The sequence below is a fragment of the Anguilla anguilla genome, chromosome 15 (assembly GCF_013347855.1).
Source record: "Anguilla anguilla isolate fAngAng1 chromosome 15, fAngAng1.pri, whole genome shotgun sequence".
Classification (NCBI taxonomy): Eukaryota; Metazoa; Chordata; class Actinopteri; order Anguilliformes; family Anguillidae; genus Anguilla; species Anguilla anguilla.
In genome coordinates this window covers 27,123,680-27,143,967 of record NC_049215.1, presented here as the reverse complement: position 1 = coordinate 27,143,967, position 20,288 = coordinate 27,123,680, and the positions used below count along the sequence as shown (strand labels likewise).

At 46.5% G+C, this 20,288-nt stretch overlaps 3 protein-coding genes across 13 annotated transcripts in view; 2 read left to right on the top strand and 1 right to left on the bottom strand.

Annotated features, from left to right (window-relative positions):
* Positions 1-9,573, top strand: part of LOC118213932 (amyloid-beta A4 protein-like) — a 31,460-nt gene extending 21,887 nt beyond the window's left edge. For 2 of the 4 annotated variants that reach the window (XM_035393189.1, XM_035393191.1), the window contains 10 exons: positions 50-183; positions 691-765; positions 1,558-1,716; positions 2,366-2,494; positions 3,618-3,717; positions 4,286-4,501; positions 4,730-4,783; positions 4,914-5,005; positions 5,745-5,891; positions 6,307-9,573. In XM_035393189.1, coding sequence (XP_035249080.1) covers positions 50-183; positions 691-765; positions 1,558-1,716; positions 2,366-2,494; positions 3,618-3,717; positions 4,286-4,501; positions 4,730-4,783; positions 4,914-5,005; positions 5,745-5,891; positions 6,307-6,408 — 1,208 coding nt within the window. In that variant the 3' untranslated portion in view covers positions 6,409-9,573. Of the gene's footprint in view, positions 1-49; positions 184-690; positions 766-1,557; positions 1,717-2,365; positions 2,495-3,617; positions 3,718-4,282; positions 4,502-4,729; positions 4,784-4,913; positions 5,006-5,744; positions 5,892-6,306 lie in introns of all 4 variants that reach the window. The other 2 variants (XM_035393190.1, XM_035393188.1) reach the window with 1 other exon arrangement.
* Positions 9,574-11,525: 1,952 nt separating this feature from the next.
* On the bottom strand, positions 11,526-16,472 carry gabpa (GA binding protein transcription factor subunit alpha). Of its 5 annotated transcripts, none has more exons than XM_035393454.1 (10): positions 16,142-16,472; positions 14,254-14,351; positions 13,997-14,141; positions 13,814-13,913; positions 13,482-13,727; positions 13,198-13,392; positions 12,959-13,015; positions 12,635-12,772; positions 12,183-12,375; positions 11,526-11,783 (listed from the first exon to the last, which is right to left on the bottom strand). In XM_035393454.1, exons 2-10 carry the CDS (start codon positions 14,328-14,330, stop codon positions 11,561-11,563), a joined length of 1,374 nt encoding a protein of 457 aa, XP_035249345.1. In that variant the 5' UTR covers positions 14,331-14,351; positions 16,142-16,472; the 3' UTR covers positions 11,526-11,560. The 5 variants fall into 5 exon arrangements, with proteins under 5 accessions (XP_035249345.1, XP_035249348.1, XP_035249347.1 ...); XM_035393457.1 differs by having other exon boundaries at positions 13,482-13,712; XM_035393456.1 differs by having other exon boundaries at positions 13,829-13,913.
* Positions 15,429-19,119, top strand: atp5pf (ATP synthase peripheral stalk subunit F6). 4 transcript variants are annotated; one of them, XM_035393464.1, is made up of 4 exons: positions 15,429-15,604; positions 17,545-17,712; positions 17,902-18,026; positions 18,999-19,119. In XM_035393464.1, exons 2-4 carry the CDS (start codon positions 17,549-17,551, stop codon positions 19,028-19,030), a joined length of 321 nt encoding a protein of 106 aa, XP_035249355.1. In that variant the 5' UTR covers positions 15,429-15,604; positions 17,545-17,548; the 3' UTR covers positions 19,031-19,119. The 4 variants fall into 4 exon arrangements, with proteins under 4 accessions (XP_035249355.1, XP_035249357.1, XP_035249354.1 ...); XM_035393466.1 differs by having other exon boundaries at positions 15,463-15,604; positions 17,548-17,712; XM_035393463.1 differs by lacking the exon at positions 15,429-15,604 and adding an exon at positions 16,567-16,717.
* Positions 19,120-20,288: the final 1,169 nt, after the last annotated feature.

Genomic DNA, 20,288 nt, shown 5'->3' with positions numbered 1-20,288 from the left:
GACCCTTCCCACCTACCCTGTCTTCACCCCCCCCCCCTTCCCCCCTCAGTACCCACCACCGCCCCCAGCCCACCTGATGCAGTTGACCGCTACCTGGAGACCCCCGGGGATGATAATGAGCATGCCCACTTCCAGAAGGCCAAGGAGAGCCTGGAGGCCAAGCACAGGGAGAGAATGTCTCAGGTGTGGGAGCGTTTGACCGCCGATTAAGTGAGCAGGGTGTGAAGAATGATTTTACACACACTGCTCGTTCATCTCTGCTCTTTCTTAGTTGGCTGTTTACAAACCTGAGCCAATGATATTTAGTGAAATAAAGTGGCTTTTTTGTGTAGTTATGCATGATTTCATTCAGGATCTTGATTTTGCCACAGACTTTATTTTCTGTGAAAGGATGATGTCTTAAACAGCTCTGCATTTATATATTTGTGTCCAAAATACAATTGCAATTGTTGTGATTGCAATTTAGGAAATTGCAGTGTCCCCTATGATACATTCAGCAGCCCTCAAGCAATCTGCATTTTTAACATAGCTAGTCGTGACATCAAAGGCGATAGGCTATCAAAATGACCAATTACCTGTCACTGAAAACCAGCCTTAAGGTGTTGTTGACTGCTGACCAATGCTCCATCAGATCATTACTCAGAAAGACTTGGCTGGAGGTCATTAAGGCACTGTTCTTCTGCTCTCCAGGTGATGAGAGAATGGGAGGAGGCTGAAAGAGAGGCGAAGAGTCTGCCGCGTGCTGACAAGAAGGCCGTCATCCAGGTGAGTCTGTCTTAGGCACCTTCAGAGACACAACTGTTCGCATGAGGCTTACGTTCCTGGCGTTATAGTCATAAACGCAAAAATACAGTCAACTCTGTCAATGTACTCTCGAACCGAAGTACAGTTCCCGCGCACTTGAGTCGTATGATTCTACTGAGCTCCCCGTGCAGTGACAGGAACACAGACTTTTACTCTCACCCTCACTCTGGCCCTGTGGAACTGAATGTTTCCTATGGCTGAATTTCTTCTGAAAATTCTTTTTCATTCCCGTCTCATCTCTCCCTTCTTTCCTGTATTTTCTTTCCTCCCCCCATATCTTCTTCACCCATGTCTCACTTGCTTTCAGTTGTAGATAAGTGATACTTTATTATTTATTAGCCTGAGCTGCATTAGTATACTCGTTACCCTGACGGTCACGCGAGGTAAACGGTTGCTTATCCGTTGTGCATTGGTGACTGTGAGCCTAATTTGTGCTTTGTCATGCTAAACTTTGAAGGTGTCGCACGACGTTTGACATTTAAGCTTCGGCAAGGGTTCTGTTGTCTCTATGGTAACGAGACGCAACACTCCTGCCCGTTTGTTTACATTTGTAAACTGCAATCACACTGCGTGACAACGTACGACTGTGTCCATGACATAAAATTCTAGAGGTGTGTGACATTGAGGTAAAAGTGTTGTGCGACACTTTCTTCCCCAGTTGAAAATACTCAATTTTTGTCAAGTGGAAGTGTTGTTGTGTTGTGTGATGGGTATACATTGGGCTTAAGGTTGATTGAGTCCTGGTGCGTGCAGCATTTCCAGGAGAAGGTGGAGAGCCTGGAGCAGGAGGCGGCCAGCGAGAGGCAGCAGCTGGTGGAGACGCACATGGCGCGCGTGGAGGCCCTGCTGAACGACCGCCGTCGCCTAGCGCTGGAGAACTACCTGACCGCCCTGCAGGCCGACCCCCCCAGGGTACTGACCGTTACTGCTCCCCCAGCTTGAATATTCACCACTATGCACAACTCTGCTGTACAGGGCATCAGTGCTGTTAAGATGTTTTAGCTGAAATGATATGCCACTGCCTGCCGTTGAGAAATATCCAAAATATCTGAACAAGTCCTCCTTTATCAGCTGAAGGTTGATATCCCAAACTGAAGGCTGTCTGTATCTCGCTGTTGACATCGTCCTCTGTCATTTTCATGTTCATATCAGTGGTGAGTATGTGAAAAGAAACATTGTGTGTTTTACGCTCCAAAAACAACAGGACATGTAGACCCAGTGACCCTGGGAGACAGTCCTCCTGGATTCTGATCTCCTTCTGTACAGGCACAGCCGTTTCTGTCTAAGAGACTCCAGTTTACTGTCGGTTTTACTTAAGCCTATTAAAAAACCCCCCCTCCCCTCTCCCTCCTTCCATTATGTTCTCCCCTCTCCTTCTCCTTTTCTCTCTCTCCTCCCCCCCCTTTCTCCCCTCCCTCTCTCTCTCCTCCCCCTCTCTCTCTCCTTCTCTCCTCTCTCTCTCTCTCTCTCTCTCTCTCTCTTCCCCCTCTCTCTCCTCCTCCTCTCTCTCTCTCTCTCTCTCTCCTTCCCCCTCTCCCCCCCTCTCTCTCTCTCTCTGTAGCCCCGCCATGTCTTCAGTCTGCTGAAGAAGTATGTGCGCGCGGAGCAGAAAGACAGACAGCACGCCCTCAAGCACTTTGAGCATGTGCGCATGGTAGACCCCAAAAAGGCAGCGCAGATCCGCCCCCAGGTACCTCCCAAACCCCTCCCAACCAGCAGGGAGGCGCTGTATACCCATACCGTATCAGGCATATGCTGTATGACTATGCATGAAATCTGTGGTATCGTTCTGTATACATACTGTATCATGCATGTAATGTCATAATGCATGGTGTCTTTGTGCATGCATGCTGCATTATAGCAGTATTTGTTTGAAACCAGCTAGCTGGTACAGTGCACCCCTCTTTTCAGCATATCAAATGTAGGAGAAAAACTAGCTATGTGTTAAGGAAAACCACAGGATGAATCATCCCTATTCAGATGCTTTTAAAATGCTCTACATGTAATAATGTAATAATGAAGTGCTATTTCAGTTAATGTTTTTTAATATTTATCAGGTAATGGCATGTAATTATTTCTTTTCAGCATGGTATATTAACTAATAAAAGCCATTTTAGATTAGAGTATGTTTGCTCTTGCATATTCAGAACTGTACCTCATGGTCTCTTGTCGGACGTTTAGCTTAGCAAGATCACATGAAACTGGGGTCTCTTCTGTAACATGGCAACTAAAACAAAGTTTCCATCTGCCAACGTGAAACCTTGTCAATTGAAATCCTATTTAGTGTTAATGTGAACCATGCCAAGCCGTTGAGGCTTTCACCCCTGTTGTAAACGCCTTAAGGTCTTTTTGACGGCTACGAAATCATAAAACAAACATTATTTCATATACTTTATGTACGATTCAGAAATTTTATCTTGCATTTCAAGATCAGTAATCTAAAATATGTATTCATGTAATAAAATGACTTGATTCCACATAGCTAACATTCCCTGAACTGATCCTATGTCATGTGACTGCTGTATCACTATGATATACGTGCAGAATAAATGGTAGAGTTTAAGCAATAAAGCCGCATTCATAGATGTCTATGGACTCCATAGAGTGCTTGGCTGTGCTGGGAGGCTTATGCAGACGTCATGTTCCGTGGGAGTGGTGGCAGTGCGAACAGTTGGCCTTGGTCTTCACAGTGGGCACTTCGAGGGAAGTGGGTGGTGTGATTGCTGATTCGCTGGTCAGCAGATGCACTGCAGTCTCGTGCATGAACTCGAGCCACGTGAGCGACCCGCGATGTCATCCCTCCCCTTCCCCAGGTGCTGACCCACCTGAGGGTGATCGAGGAGAGGATGAACCAGTCTCTCGGGCTGCTTTACAAAGTGCCCGGCCTCGCCGACCAGATCCAGGACCAAGTGGGTGAGTCTCCCCCCATGCAGCAACCCGCTCCCCTCTCCCTACATCCCCCCTACTCACTCCCCTATCCCTACATCCCCCCCTACTCACCCCCCTATCCCTACATCCCCCCTACTCACTCCCCTCTCCCTACATCCCCCTACTCACTCCCCTCTCCCTACATCCCCCCTATTCACCCCCCTATCCCTACATCCCCCCTACTCACCCCCCTATCCCTACTCTCTCTCTCTTCCTACCTCCTCCCTACTCACTCCCCTCTCCCTACCTCCTCCCTACTCACTCCTCTCCTCCTACCTCCTCCCTACTCACTCCTCTCCTCCTACCTCCTCCCTACTGACACACTCCTCTCCATACCTCCTTTCTTCTTACACTTGTCTCCCTGCCTCTTTAGTCCTGAAAGTCCATCAGTTTATTTGTGGCCATCCATGGGTTCCTCCTCTATCCTCCATCAGGCCTCTGTCTTGTTTCTGTTGCAGTCTATTTTTCTCAATTCTGTCATGTTGATATCCTTCTTTTCTCTTCCTCGCCTCTTCTCTCCTCCTCCTTTCTCCCTCTCCTTCCCGCGCAGAAGAGCTGCTGCAGAGGGAGCAGTCGGAGATGTCCCAGCAGATCTCGTCCCTGCAGAGCGATGTCAGGGTGAGCTACGGAAACGACGCCCTGATGCCCGACCTGCCGGACAGCACCCCGCCCCTGGACCTGCTGCCCCCTGAGGAGGCGGGGCCGGGCCTGGACGGGCTGGGCTTCATCCACCCCGAGAGTTTCGGACAGGCCAACACTCAGAACCAGGGTAACCCAACACCATAACGCAGATCCCCATAGCAACGGAAAGTGCTATTCTCCAGTGACTATGAAAAGACTAATAGCAGTATCAATAGCTATAATTAATCATAATGAGCATCATGCTTTTATTTATTGCATGGTTAATAGCAGGTATTATATAATGCATACACTACCATGATTTATAAATACTTGATGCTCACCTTTCTCTCTCTCTCTCTCTCTCTCTATTTTCCAGTTGAACCAGTTGATGTGCGCCCTGCCCCTGATAGAGGACTTCCTACTCGACCAGGCATGTGCTTGTAATCTGTGTATGCGTGCTCGTGTGTGCTTGCGTGCGTGTGTATGTGCACGCACTCACCTGTGTGTGTGTACATGCAGTTGTGCGTGTGTGATTTTCAGTACATTCTCTCTCTGTCCAGGGTCTGGTCTGAAGCCAGAGGAGGTTCCTGAGCTCAGGATGGATTCGGAAGTGAGGCAGAGTGCTGGATATGAAGTACACCACCAGAAACTGGTACATACTGTGCACACAGCTTGCATCACAAACAGCACATACGCTACATATTCACAGTACACACTGTACAATCACACAGAGTACACCACACACTGTACATACACTACATACACACAGTACATACGCTACCTAAACACAGCGTACACCACACACAGTACATATGCTACATACATGCAGGTTACACACACACTGTACAAACACAGCGTACACCACACACAGTACATACGCTACATACACAGAGCGTATACCACACACAGTACATATGCTACATACAAGCAGGTTACACACACACTGTACAAACACAGAGTACACCACACACACACAGACACAGACACACACACATATAAACTGTATGTGCCACCCATGGACACACACACCACAAAATGGAGTACATTTGATTGGATCCCAAATCATGAGCCGAGGCCAGGATGGTTCCCAGCTGTCCTTGTCGCTGAGTTGAAAGGTAGCGTTGCCATAGTAACCGCGGCCTGCTGAGACCAGCGTGATGTCTCTGTCCTCCTTCCTGAGAGAACCTCACATCATTCCACCCGCCGCGATGAGCGAGCATGTGTCACGTCCGCGCGCACCATCTGTTCTGCAGAGTGGGATTATGGGGGTTTAAAAGTCCTGTCAATACCGACGTCCCCGCCAGCTTCCGTGTCATCGGCGTCTGCGTGCAGCGACAGCTACGCGTGACTCCTCCGTCCGGGTGATGATTTAAACCCCTCCCTCATTCCAGGTCTTCTTCGCCGAGGACGTGGGCTCCAACAAGGGAGCCATCATCGGGCTGATGGTGGGCGGAGTCGTCATAGCGACCGTCATCGTCATCACCCTGGTGATGCTGAGGAAGAAGCAGTACACATCCATCCACCACGGAGTGATAGAGGTGAGAGAGGGGAAGAGCGACTGATCAAGGGGGGAGATGAAGAGAGAAGTTGTAGGGGAGGGTGGAGTGTTAAAGGAGGGAGAGGGAGGGAGATGGAGCAGGGGATGGAATGATAGAAGCGAGATGGAGGGAAGGGTAGATGGATAGAGCAGGGGATGGAATGATAGAAGCGAGATGGAGGGAAGGGTAGATGGATAGAGCAGGGGATGGAATGATAGAGAGATGGAGGGAAGGTTAGAGAGATAGAGCAGGGGATGGAATGATAGAAGCGAGATGGAGGGAAGGGTAGATGGATAGAGCAGGGGATGGAATGATAGAAGACAGATGGAGGGAAGGGTGGAGTGATGGAGCAGAGGGTGGAATGTGGAGCACTGGCGATATGGAACGAGTGTTTTCTGTGTCCGTCTGTGAACAGGTGGATGCCGCAGTGACCCCAGAGGAGCGCCACCTGTCTAAGATGCAGCAGAACGGCTATGAGAACCCCACCTACAAGTTCTTCGAGCAGATGCAGAACTGAGGGCCAGGCACACTACGCCATCTCGCAACCCCCCCCCCCCCTCCCTCCCTCACCCCCCCCCCCCCCCCCCCCCATCCCCCCTTTAACCCCAATCTGAGAGCTTTTTACAGGACAGTGTGGGCAGGGCAGACGCACACAGCATTCCCTGTCATTCGCTTCGTCACCACATCAGTGAGCACGGCCACTGGCGTCGGCTGCCAGCGCCAGTAGATGTGTGCTTTTCCTGTGGCTGAGTAATTTCGCGTCAGTTGCGATTGACTTGAGCGTTCGTTTTCTTTTTAAATTTTCTTTTCTTTTCTTTCCTTCTGACTGGCCTGCCCTGCTGTCACGATGGAGATGGAGTTCCATCTCTGGAAGCTTATAAAAACGCGGCGGTGTTCATTTAGCCGCTTGTCTGGAGCCCCTGGTCCGCTGCTCTGTAGGATATTCTGTCGTGATTGGTGCAGATCTGTGCGTTCTTCTGTATGTCAGTTTGTTTAGTCCCTTACACTGTCCTGCTCCGCCCCTACACTAGTGTATTCCTACAGAATAGGTTGGTGGGGGGAGGTAAAAAAAAAGTCATCAGTCTCTCCGCCCCTCTTCTCCTCCTCCTTCCCTCCTCTCTGTCTGCTTGGATGACAGCTGTGCTGTGTTTGACCACGCCTGGTTCTTAGTGGGGAAAATGATAACGATGCTCTTCACCGAGCTCTTTATTTTAGGATTATGCTGTTTTGCGTTTGTTTTTCCAAAAAACAATCAAAATAGAAAAAAACAAATATAAAAAAAAAAAACACTGAAAAGTGTGGGGGGAGGGGGGGATTTTTTTATTTGCGTGAAATGTATTGAATTAGTGACCGAGACTAACTGTATCTATTTAGTGCATGACTATAATGACGAGAGAAAAATAGATTTTTGTTCTGCTACTTGGACTGGTCTTTTCTCAAGTAGAGATTGTGTAATTTAGCAGGATTGTAAATTTAGTGTATTGTGATCACGTGATTTAAAGAAAACAAAAAAGAATTCAGAATGTGGTCTGCTCTTATCATGGAGACATGCTTTAAGAAACTGATGCTTTTGTTTTTAATCATGCCATGCCCCCTCTAGTGGTCAGAGATGGGAATGCAGAATGGTTTGAAAGGGGTTGGCTAGCAGTAAGTGTGTAATTAATTGAAAGTTTTATTTTGTTGGCTTACTATGCATTCTCAGAGAGTATATTATTTAGAGGGTCTTTATTCAAATTTATTTTGCCTTTTTTAACGTTTTTTTCAGAAGCTCAGGGGGTGGGGGGAGGGGTGGGTTTACTGTAGTGGGATTGAGCATATTCTCCGTTCTTGTTTCTGTGTCTGCATATTTCATATGTGAAAAAGAAATTGGTTGAAAACAGTGGTTGAACCCTCCTTCCTCCTTTCCTGTGTATCATATTCAGGGGTGCCAAGGAGGGGGAGTGAACTTCAATGACAAAACAATTCCCTCAACCACCCCTCTCTCTCTCATTAGAAACCTATACCTGTTGCCCAGAACACCATAGCCACACACCACCGGCCCATCTTGTGTGTCATGTAGGGTTCATAAGGTTATAAAAGGCCTTGGTGAACAGATTTGACACATGGACCCCCCCCCCCTCTCCCCCACCCCTGCCTTCCTGTGCTGATCCTCCATCTCTCATTTCACCCCTCTCTTGTTTTAGATTACTCTAGTATATTTATCAACAACTTTTAAATATCAGAGTACAGTATATTGTACTGAATGTATCAATATTTGGCAAGTTCATATGGGAGCACCTGTCCTGCCCCCCACCATCCTGCCCCAGGCCTCATCGATAGCCCCACCCCTCTCACCTTCAGGGGGGGTCATCAGTCTGGAAATTTAGCCAGTTCCCTAAAGCTCTGGCGGTCAGTTAACTGTCACATAAGACTAGAGATGATCGACGGATGGGATTATGTAGGAGACAGTCCATCCCTTTTGACAGCGCATCTGAAAAGTTGAATCGGTCATACAGAAATCTTCTTCAGCAATTCAGTCCATGCAGCAAGAGGAGAAATCATTAAATCAATAGCTTATTTAAGGACATCTTTCTTTTTGTTGCAATCTATAGCTTTTTCATGTTTAGTATTTCAAAAGGTGAAAAAATGTGTAGGCAGAAAAGGCAACTGCTTCAAAATGATTATTGATTTTTTTTTTTTTTTTTTTGAGCGTAATGTTTGCTTGAATGTAATTGGCCCCAAATTGAAGATCCCTGAAAGGCAGGAAGGGAGGTCACCTTCATGAAATGAAGAATTGAGGGGCTGGAACAGTCATAGGCAAAGAGCATGTGACTGCTCACCCTACAGTAATGCAGGAGCTAGCAGTTCGATCACTCAGCTCCTCCCCACTGCAGTCTGTGTCCACTCCGTCCTCTAGGGCTGGGATACTCAAATCTGGCCCCCAGGCTGTGGACTACCAGGCAGAAGAATCATTCAGCAGTACTACTGACCTTGAGGGCCAGATTTCAGTATACCTGTTCTACGACCACAGTGCCCTGTCTCGCTCCTGTGTTGCCCTGGACAGGAAATTAAGATGAGGAGTCGTAACTGAATCCAAGGGGTCCATCCGCTTGTCCCCTCGATTGCCAAAGTGAGGGCAACATTAGCCGCTAAACAGTCAGTTTTCCTGAAGGAGGTACAATGTTATAAAGCCACACAGGTGGAGAAACGTAGTATGCAGATGGATTTGTAGTTTTTTTTAGTTGAAGCAGGAAAAGCCTCCATTATCATTGAATGTGATTGTTACGCTGTTGCATAATCTTCCCCGGCATTACACTACACAACACGCAAACCAAAGCCCTTCAGACAGGTGCGGTATTCGTAAATAAGGTGGGTGTGTCTTATCGATTAGGAACGCCTTTTCTAGCAGGGATTTGGACTGACCCAATGCCTGAAAACCTCTAGCAGGGATCAGGACTGTACCAATGCCTGAATGAAGGAAGGGGGTGGGAGTAGGAAGTGCGGTGATGGAGTGAATTATTGTATTGTGACGTTGTTTCTTTAGTGTTGTTATGGAGTGCCTGCGATGGTCAGTAGGGGGCAGTAGAGTTAGCAGGGTTTTTCCTTTGTGATTTTTCTGTGCAACTGTACAAACCATTTGCTTTGACAGGGAAAGCTTTCTACACTGTATTACATAAATAAAGTTCAAAATGTACATACATCCTCCCTGAGATTCGTGGTGATATTTGGGAGTGGCTGCGCAATGTTTCTTTCCTGTTTACCCACAGCTCCACCCGAGTGAAAATGTACTCGTACGTCGGCTCCTTTTCAATCTCTGTAGCCCTTTATCCAGGGGAACTTGGCTACCGTTTTAGCGACATACAGCTTGAAAATCCCAGGGGACCTGAACAGACAGCTCTGAGGCAGAATCGTGATGGCTGTCTGCTGCAAAGAGTGCTTTTGAGTAAAATTCTAATAAAGTGTTTGGTAAAGAATCTGGATTAACCTGGTTCAAAAATACCTTTTAGGATTACAGTGTTAAATACAATACTAGGTTGTGCCTAAGACCAATTAGTAATGAATAATAATTAGTACTGAAAATAGGTTTACAGAAATTACATAAGATATTTCTAAAAAGCAGAGCTGAAGGTCTGACAGTATGACTTCTAACAGTACGAACATTCACTTCAAATGTCACTTCTGATTGGCAGCCAACTGAACAGTGGAGCTGCAGATTGGTTCAAATGTGAATGTCACGTAACGTACGCAAAGTAAACCGTCTCCAAGTAACCACTACCAAACACTCCTATAGTAGGCACTTAAGGAATTTGTTGCTTTCAAGATGAAAATTATTTTAAATGAATTCAAATGAACAGGGTTAATATCGAAGCAGTTATTGTTTTGGTTTGTTTAAAAAATCCATATTTTTAAAGCTCTTTAAATTCTTGCTCTTTTGAAAATATCCCTGGGTTTAATGTGTTGGCACATCTCATGACTCAATAGTATAGTTGTGTTTTTTTGCAACTACTGATTTTGCTGCCTGCTGTGGTAGGTGAAAAGACTGCTGAAATATGGGTAAGTGCACAAGCTTTAAGAAACGGGGAGTCTGATGGAATTTTCTTCACCTAGCGACACCTCTTAAGGACAAGTATTATAACAAATCTTGTTTCCGACATTGGTATTGAACTCAATGTCCCCAAATCATGTCTAAGGATACTTCGCACGTACACATTTTTAAAAAATGGATGTCTGTGTTAAAAGCCAGAGTAAACTCTTTCTAAAGGACAGGCGAGTGCCCAGCAGAAGGAACAGATCATTCAGACGGACGCACGGATAAGAAAAGATGCCTCTTTATTGCCCCCTGGTGAACAAGAAAGGTCCACACTCTGGGTAAATCTCCAAAAGAAAGAACTTCAATTGAGGATACACTGCCCTTGCGGTTATCAAAAACATGGAGTATATACAATGGAAATGCTACAAATGGTTTCACTCATAGCCAAATACAAGTCTCATTCACTCAGGACTGGAAGCCCTCAGTGAGAGACAGGGCTGCTCACCCCTGTTCCTGGAGATCTACTGTCCAGTAGGTTCATTTCAACCCTGACAAAGCACTCCTCATGCTATAGCTAGAGATTTTGTTGAGCTACTAATTAGAAAAATCAGGTGTGCCAAATCAGGGTTGAAATGAAGACCTACAGGGTGGTTCATCTCCAGGAACAGGGTTGGGCAGCCCTGTCTCTCTCTCACACACGCACACACACAACACACACACAATAAGGATGGCTGTATCAGGCCACAGATCTATAGAAACTTACGCAGTGTCAGAGTCTCAGATGTGGCTTTTTTCCCTCTTTAGAGGACAGCGGTACGGTTCCACTGATGCGATGGTGGTGCGTTTCTCACAAATACAGCCAAACAGGCACACGACACACACACACAGAGCACTCAATACTCATCTCCTCCCACCCATACCTGCACCCTCCCCAAATATCCCTCCCTCATCATGGGCTTCCAGTTTCCTCTCTGCACACGGCAGGCAGTCGCGCGATTGGCCCCGACGCATCACGTGGGGCACCCGGGCCAATCGAAGACCAGCGCGTGCCGTGTGCAGAGAGCAAGCTGGCTGGTTGTTCTTGCGGTTTAGCCACGCCCCCCCCCCCCCCGCACCCCCCCCCCCCCCCCCCCACCCCTTGCCCCGCCCCTCCTTCGCCTCAGCTGTCCTTCTCCAGGGCGGTGGTGGCGAGCGTCACCGTGGCGACGGGCTGTCCCAGGCTGTGCAGCTGCATCCTGGCCAGCTTCTTCTGCTCGCACTCTGTCACCAGGTGGTTGAGCTCTGCGGCGCTGTAGCCAATCAGGGTCTTCAGATCGCACACAAACTTGTACACAAAGCGCTTGCCCTGCACCTTGCAGATCATGTCCCCGTCATAATAGTATCTGCAAAGACGAGGGCAGACCGCTACTGTTAGAGAGCACTGAGCGTCGGGACAAAAATCTGCTGCAGAGACGAGACGTACTGTGTGAGGTCTGACTCAAGATAAAACAGCAGGACAGACACAGGAACAGAGAGCAGACACGATCATCCATTCCAGACTGGAATACATAAAAAAGGCTATGAAGAGCAACTGTGCCTTAGAATGCCGTTTATCGCTAATCATCTTAAACAAATGTCTTAAACGTTGTGCTCTTAGAAGAATGACATCTTGGTAGACAGTTTAAAAATACGGACAGTATTTACAGACAGACGGATGGACAAAGAGCTGAGCGTGCACCTGCGCTGACAGACAGAAAGACAGACAGACATACACAGACAGACAGACAGAGACAGAGACTGACCGTAGCGCGCGGCTCAGCTTCTCGTAGTTCATGGTGGGCTTGTTCTTGCGCTGGCCCCACTTGTGCGCCACCAGCTCGGGCTGGTTCAGTTTGAACTCGCCGTCGTCCCCCACCCAGGAAATGCAGTCACGGGCGTCTTTGTCCGTCAGCAGCTCCAGCAGGAACTGCCAGAGCTGGATCTGACCGTTGTTGCCTGGGAGACGGGAGGTGATGGGGGAGAGGAGTGTGCATGAGCGTGTGGTTTAGGAACACCCTGTGCTTTCCATAAAGCCAAACACAGCATGGGCCCAGAACACACAGGGAGCACAAACACTACCCAACCAGCTACAGTGGCATACACATACCCACGTGCGCACACGCACACATGCGCATACACATATGCACGTGCACACACATACGCACATGCGCGCGCGCACACACACACACACACACACACACAGGTCTCTCAGTACCGGTGCGGTTCCCCGGTGAGCTGCGGTCCTCTCCTCCAGAGATGCGTGGTGAGCGCTGGACTTTGCTCTGCTTGGTGGTCAGAACCTTAATTGTGGCAGGAGGAGCCTGCTGCACAGAGGCAGGGATGATCTGCACAGCTGTGAAAGAGAGAGCCATTAACACACAGAACAGGACATTACACAGAGACGATACACACACAGAAATGACGCGTTACATACGCAGAGGCTTCACACAAGAAAAAGTGTGATGATCCACAAAAAATAAAAGATGATTTCACACAAATGAGGTTAGGAAATCAACTAGGGCACCAAGAAGAAACTCACGCTGGTCAATGGTCACCGTGGCGATCTGGCCAGACTGGTCCTGACTAGCCAGAACATCTGCAGAAAGCATTCACAGCAGTCACACAACAATGTCTGTACCACACCTCCCTCATCAATTACACACATGCACACACAACTCTGATACACTATTCGGGCTAACACCCCCCCCCCCCTTGTACACACACGCACATGCGCACACACGCAAGCACACACACACACACACACGCTTTTTTGCTCACACTTGCGCAGGAGCTCCAGGTGGCTCCACAGGATCTCTCCGTGCGGGACGCTCTGCAGGAAATCCTCCTGGGTGAAAGCGCAGAGCTCTCGGCCGGAGATGTGGATCCCCCCGACGTCCACGTCCACCATGCTGAACTCCTTCATCACCCACACCGCCCAGTGTATCACCTGATCCGCGCTCCACTGCACGGGGTCTGCAAGAGACGAGCGCTGAGGCGTCTCATCACCTCCGAGAGCGGCGCCGTCGCCGTCGACAGAGGGGCACGCGCGAGCGCCTACTCACCGTACGGGATGCCCAGCCGAACCTGCTCCTTGCGGTAGCCCTCCAGGGCGGCGGCCCACCGCGTCACCTGCTCCGACGTCTCGTCCGCCACCACCGAGCGGTCCAGGGCGATGACCTGCCCGTCCTCCACCAGCTGGCCGTCCTCGCCGGCCGCCGCGTCCGGGTCGATCACCACCTCCACCGTCTCCACCGGCTTCACGATCTCCAGGATGTTCAGCCTGGGCTCCACACCTGGAGCGAGAGAGTCTGCGGGATCACGGGGCCGTCAGACGCGTAAACCCCCGGCCTCGTCCAGCAGGGCGGTGCCCTTTCGAACCGCGGCAGACAGTTACCCGCGCATGTGATACCTTGTCTGGAGATGACCTGAACGCTGAGCTGGACCGTGCCGTCCGTCTTCACTCCCTGGTCAAAGAGGCTGTGGTCGGGGTCCAGCTAAAGGGTGGGAGGGAAGGCCAGAGCTCAGACATACAAATACACAGACATCCCAGACAACCCAAAATGTAGGTGCGGCGTACCTGAATGTCCTGCAGACAGATCTCATGACCATCCAATGAGCACTGGAGGCGAGGCTCCAGTAGCTTCTTCAGGTTACCGATAGGCTCATTGATGTCAATAGCCTGTGTGACAAACTCAGCAGTTGCGATGGTCTGCTCCTCCACCCTACAAACATGTAGAATATCACTAGGACTGGAGTATTGTGTGGTCAAAGAGTGTAACAACCAATAAAGAGAATTCACACACACACATGTAAGCACAGACATAATTAACTCACCCCTCTTCCATACACTCCTGCTTCTCCTGCCCATCGATCTCTATCTCTATCAGCTCCTCCGTCTCGCCTTTCGACATTGCTAACACCAGTCTGAGCCTGCAGAGTTAAAGTTCACAAATATACACCAGAGGAGAAACTGAGTGGGAACGTTTGTACAAGGTTTGCGAAACTGTGTGTGACACTGTGCAGGATTATAATAAAAACTGAGACATGCCTAAGAGAGGAGAGAAATTAACTCGTAAAATCCATGCAAATGGTACAGCAACTTCTTTGAGGGATTGAATATACAAACCTTATGACCATTATTTTTTATATGAAACCAATATGATTAAAATCATGCCTTTTTTTTAAAACTGCAGTGCTTTTGACACAAATTTTAATTATGTGAAATGTTAAACAAAAAATCTAAGGTGAACAACCTTCGACTTTTCCAATGCACTGTTGTATAAAAACACAATACTGAGGCAATCTCAATATCATGGAAGCACTGTAGAACACACTACTACAGTAACATTAGATATAGAACACATTGGTTTTCCAACGGTTAACTATTTTAGCCGTAATGTTTTTTAAATAAGACAGAGGTACACAACACTCTTGTTAGGTTGTCTGCGTCAGGGGGTAAATGGTGCTAGACCCTGGTAAGTAACTCAGCTACCTGGGTAATATTTGGGATCATTCCTACGTTCGGGTTCATGGAATATTAGGCGCGCGAATAGCGTCCTACGCAACACCGAGGCTTCTTGGTGTTCTATTAGGCCTACCGATTATTTACTAGCTAAAATACACATTAATGTATTCGCTATACAGTATTTAACCATACACACAGATTGCACAGCCCCCACGATTGTGTTGTATGCCAATTTATAAATTTAGCTAACAAGCTAAGTGACTGAACTTTTAGGCCGCTAGCTACTATTTGCCAAAAGAGGCCGGATTTCTTGACTGAGGGGGGGAACCGCGCCCTGGCTAACAGTGTACAGAGAGTCACACATTTCCGATCGATTATAAAAAGAAGAATACAGCTGATTAAATAATCGCTGTATTTTTGGTGCAATATTGAGGTCCATTCTACACCGGACATTTCTTTCAAATGTGGAAACTTAGAACGGAAATGGAAGAAACGGAAACAAAACAAAAGACGGGTAATGCAAAGCAGGCCGGAAATCCTGGCAACGGCGGCAGCTAAGCAGGAAAGATTTATTTCCAGAACTCGGTGGCATTTCTGCGGGTGGACCAAGGAAAGTTTAGGAAAAAGAAAATTCATTGTTTCCACCTAGATTAACACGAGAATTACATGCATTCCGACCATAGGTAGCCATCACAGATACTTGTTCCACTCCAGAACCAGGTAAAGTCAAGCGACCTAGTGCTAGCAAACTAGCTGCCGCGTTAACGTTAATCACGAGCTGCGGTAGCTAACGTTGCCTGCATGCTCGCTGACACGGTAACGATAGACACCAACAACCCTTTCACTAGCAATAAACCCATGTCTATGCTTATATTTGCCTTTCCGTTACGTTCACTTACTAGACAAACTATTTTCCAATATGTCTTTATTCGTTGGTGTAGCTAAGTAGTCTTGTGCTAATTAGCTGTTTATCATGCAACGTTAGATAAAGTAAAACACAACACATCAGCTGCTCTTTAAGTTGCGTATATTTGCTAGTTTAATTGGAATACTTATACAAACTAACTAGCTAGTTACGTAACGTTAAAGCAAATAAACCCCAATGTAGTTGTTTGACAAACTGTAGAGTGCCAGTTTAGCGAGTTGGCTGCTGCGCTAAAGTTAAATAGCGCGGTCGCGACCCGCCAACAGTGTGGGAAGTAAAACGAAACGAAGTGAATAAAGATTAAATGCATATTTGAGTTGTTTTCAAACGTACCTCTTAGAGAATATCCAAAAAACGTGATGCACACAGCTAGCTAGCTACCCTCGGTTGTAGTGATGGTAGAGTCCCTCCGAGGCTTACTCACACTGTTTGGTCTGCGTAAGATTGGAGGGGGAGGGGGTAAGTTAGCTAGCGAAATAACATAACGGTGTATGCATGTTTTGAGTTTACTGACCATTTGGCATCGCTGCAATTCACATGTATGGTCTTATGCAATTATTTAAAATGAAAGATGCAAAATAATATTTTTTTATTGCTGATATATTTTTAATTCATAAAATTAAAAACTTCGGACTACATAGCTAGGTACCAAGTTTATCATTTTTGACGCAGCTTTTGAAAATAAAGCTTAAAATCAAGAATGGAGAATTTATGTCAGTTGAATAAACTGTTTCAAAGTTTAAATTTATCTAGGTATTACGCGGGTCCGATGTCCTCAAAGGAACGTACGTTTGGGGAAAGCATTTGGCTAAGCTACTATGCTACAATTTGCGTAGCACCCACAATGCAGCACTCGTCCGTCAGCCATATTGGTACATCGAGCTCGGAGGACGAGTGTCAACTGCAAGGTGACTGTTTGCTTTTTAGTTTATTAGACATGTAAATTGACCGTTAGGATTGCAGCTAGACCAACACTTAGTTATAGAACTTACATAGGATGTTTATGGCGTGCTTATTAGCGTGTAAGAACCCAAACGCAAGATTTCTGTTATTGTGAAACCGTGTCTGGCTAGGGATTTGTGTGGGTGCCTGCAATTTCATCACTAAATAGCTCGGTGTCATATGGTTGTTTTGTAAGGTTGGTTATTTGTTAATAGTACTCTACAGGGATTAGTTTCTGTGATAATTTTGGTTATTACTGCTACCTGTCTGGTGCCACTGTTAACCTACGTACAGAATCGCATTCAACCTATTTTAAGATTGTTTTGTGTCAACACATTTCATTCGTTTTGTCTGTGTATACTTTAGTGAACTTTAAACTTCATCATGTTGCAAATCTGTTTTCCTGCAATTTATTCAGTATTTCTGCTGCTACGCACGAAAGACTGGCCTAGCCGCGTCACCTGTGTGTCAGTGTTACACTGTTGATGCGTATCGGACACTCTTGTCCCAGCCGACCTACACAGATCATTTTAAATATAATTTAAGCCTACATACTGTATTACCATTTTTACGATGTTATATTTACGGATGCACTTAGCTTAAGTACCTATACTCTGCATATTTGAAGCATAATTATATAAACTAATTCAGGTATTCTAAAGTATAAAATGGTATACTTCAGCATGCCTTTTTTTCTTCTCACATGGGTTATTTAGGAACCAGAAGTGCCCGTCTGACAGTACAGGTGTGTATCTGACCCCTCTGCCTCTCTCTCTCCCTGTGCGTCACGCAGCAGCATGGCGCTGAACCGCCTTTTCCAGCTCTCCTCCCTCCTGCGCTCCGCAATAGCGCTGACCCTCCGCAGGAACGTGGGGCTCTCCGCCGTGGCTTTCAACCGGGCCAAGGACCTGGACCCCGTCCAGAAACTCTTCCTGGACAAGATTCGAGACTACAGGAGCAAGTGAGCAGGACAGGCAGCGTCTCCCTCTCTCCTGCCCCCCCCTGGACACCCGACTGTGGAACTCCTTCGCCGTGTTTGAGAGTTACACAGTAACGTCCGTTAAAATGTGGCTTTGGCTGAATTGACACCGCAGAGCTTCAGAACCAGGGTGGAATAGCAGTTCTCTGATTGGCTGTTCTGTCTTCTTAGGGGATCGGGGGGTATGGTGGATGCTGGGCCTGACTATCAGAAGAACCTGTCTGAGGAGATGACCAAACTGCAGCGGCTCTACGGTGGTGGTGACCTCACAAAATTCCCAGGCTTCAAATTCCCAGGTGAGTCGGATTATTGCTGGTCCATACAACGTTACCACATTCCAGGTTTACTGAATACGTGTTGGAGTCACTAAAGTATTATGCTTCTATTGTGAACGGTGGAAAAATTTAACACAAGATTTACGAAGTACTCTGTTACGGTTACTGTCCCTTAGATATTTTGAAGTGAATAGATGCCATTTTATACTTGCATTTGGGTTTCTGGGATCTCTGCACAAAACAGGGAGGAGATGGTGTAAATTAAGTTAAGTACAGTATTCATAGGTAAGTTAGTAAGTAAAAAAATAAGGTGTAACTACACAGTGCGTTTAACCCCCAAAGTTCTTTTTTTGATAAATAAAAGATTTTTGTTAATTCTGTGCAAAGCAGGTTATTTAAACTGTATGAAGCACATGCAATGTGGAATTGTGATGCCGACTGTCGTAGGTGTAATTGTATCATCAACCAATCAGACCATCATTTCAGATGGTGGTTTCGCCTGCTAATTAGAAAAACAAATAATGGAATGTTAAGAGGTTCTGCCATTTTTGTGCCATCCACACCCATCACTCACTCTGCCCGCAGTGGTTACTAACCCACTGAGCGATCTGCCCCATATGCAGTGGTTGAATAGAATGACAACATGGAAAGAATGAAAAGACACATGTCAGCTGTTCATTGGGAGTCTTGTGGAGTATCTTACGATGTGCAGCGTCTTCATTTCCTGTGTGAAGACCACACTGGGGCCCTTTCCCCAGGGGATTTCCTGTCCAAACACCAAACTCTTTAGCTTATCTAGATTTTAAGTGTAATCCTTTATGCAGTGTATTCATTTTGATAAGGAGGTTATTTTATTTGTTAAAGAGGTTTTTTGTGCTGAACAGAAAAAAAACTCTTTAACAAATAACAGAAAACAGAAGAGAAAAGGTGAAAGCCTGGTGGAGATTCTGGTAATTTCCATAACAATATCATAAATGTATTTTCTTTCTTTAGAGCCTAAGTTGGATGAAGTGGCACCCAAATGAGGAATCCTCATCCTAATGTCTTCTGTTTTACGTGTCAGTGCTTATTATTAGTATTATTATTATTATTTAATAAATGAAACTCTTATGAAGCACTGTCTCTCTGTGGTGGATTTTTTTCAACAGTAAGCTTATTTCAGCGAGGGTTGTCCTGAACCGTGATCTGCAGGACTATTGTGCATTTGAAAGCCTGTGCATACACACTCTATACTTGCCTACTCTGTCCTCTGGCCTCATTGGAGGTCAGGCAGTCACCCCCAGAAGGACAGAAAATGTCACAACACAGACTGCTCATTTAGTGTATTCAGCTAATAAACTGTTGTCCATTCTGATATTCTGTACATATTGGTTATTAATATTGACTCCAGGCTGGTTGCCACACCAGAACTACAGTTTAGACTGATGTTGAAGCTAAAAGTAATGACTATGGCTTGTCTCAATAATGCAGGTTATTGTGTCACAAATGTAACTGTGAATGGGAAATGGGGGGGAAAAAAGACAAGGCTGTAGAATAAAGTTTTTCACACCACAGTTTTGGTTACAACTTTACAGGGAAAACCAGCGATAGGTAATGCTGGAAAGTATTTTACACAGATGCTGAAAATTGCTTGTTTGACAAGTTGCCCTTTTAATGGGCATCATTTTACATTAAAAATGAACTTATGAAAAGAGAACTGTTTAATACGGATTCATCATAAAGCTTCAGTGCAAAAAAAACTGCAATTCCATTCCAGTTCATTCTTACACTCTGAAAAAACTGTTGTAAAAGCAAGAACATCACATAAAAACATTCGCTAAAAGGATAAAATATTTCATCTTCAATACTTAAAAGACAGACACTGCAACAATGGCTTAGAGCAGGGGTGTCCAAACTTATCTGAAAAGGGCCGGTGTGGGTGCAGGTTTTTGTTTTAGCCCAGCACTAAGACACCTGATTCTACTCACCGTCGTCTTGATTGAAGACCATCATCGGTTAATTGGTTCAATCAGGTGTCGTGGGGCTGGGCTGAAACGAAAACTTGCACCCACACCGGCCCTTTCTGGATAAGATTGGACGCCCCTGGCTTAGAGGGTCAGAGGTGGAAAGTCCCAGGGTCAGAAAGTAAGTCCTGCCGTGTGTTTATTCCACCCAGGAGCTCAGCCAGCTGATTTCACTAATTCGTTCTGCCTCCTGGCTGAAGTACTGCTAATTAGTGAATCCAGGTGATGGAACAAAATACCCTAGAAGGACTTTTAATTTCTGAACCAAGATTTTCCACCT

What these genes read in the sequence shown, in the direction of transcription:
- gabpa (XM_035393454.1), bottom strand. Translation starts at nt 14,330, where the DNA reads ATGTCGAAAGGCGAGACGGAGGAGCTGATAGAGATAGAGATCGATGGG. An exon ending in ACAAGGTATCACATGCGCGG is followed by an intron (nt 13,728 to 13,813) that starts GTAACTGTCTGC and finishes GTGATCCCGCAG; the next exon opens with ACTCTCTCGCTCCAGGTGTG. An exon ending in AAGCTGAGCCGCGCGCTACG is followed by an intron (nt 11,784 to 12,182) that starts GTCAGTCTCTGT and finishes TCGTCTTTGCAG; the next exon opens with ATACTATTATGACGGGGACA.
- atp5pf (XM_035393464.1), top strand. Translation starts at nt 17,549, where the DNA reads ATGGCGCTGAACCGCCTTTTCCAGCTCTCCTCCCTCCTGCGCTCCGCA. An exon ending in ATTCGAGACTACAGGAGCAA is followed by an intron (nt 17,713 to 17,901) that starts GTGAGCAGGACA and finishes CTGTCTTCTTAG; the next exon opens with GGGATCGGGGGGTATGGTGG. An exon ending in CCCAGGCTTCAAATTCCCAG is followed by an intron (nt 18,027 to 18,998) that starts GTGAGTCGGATT and finishes TTCTTTCTTTAG; the next exon opens with AGCCTAAGTTGGATGAAGTG.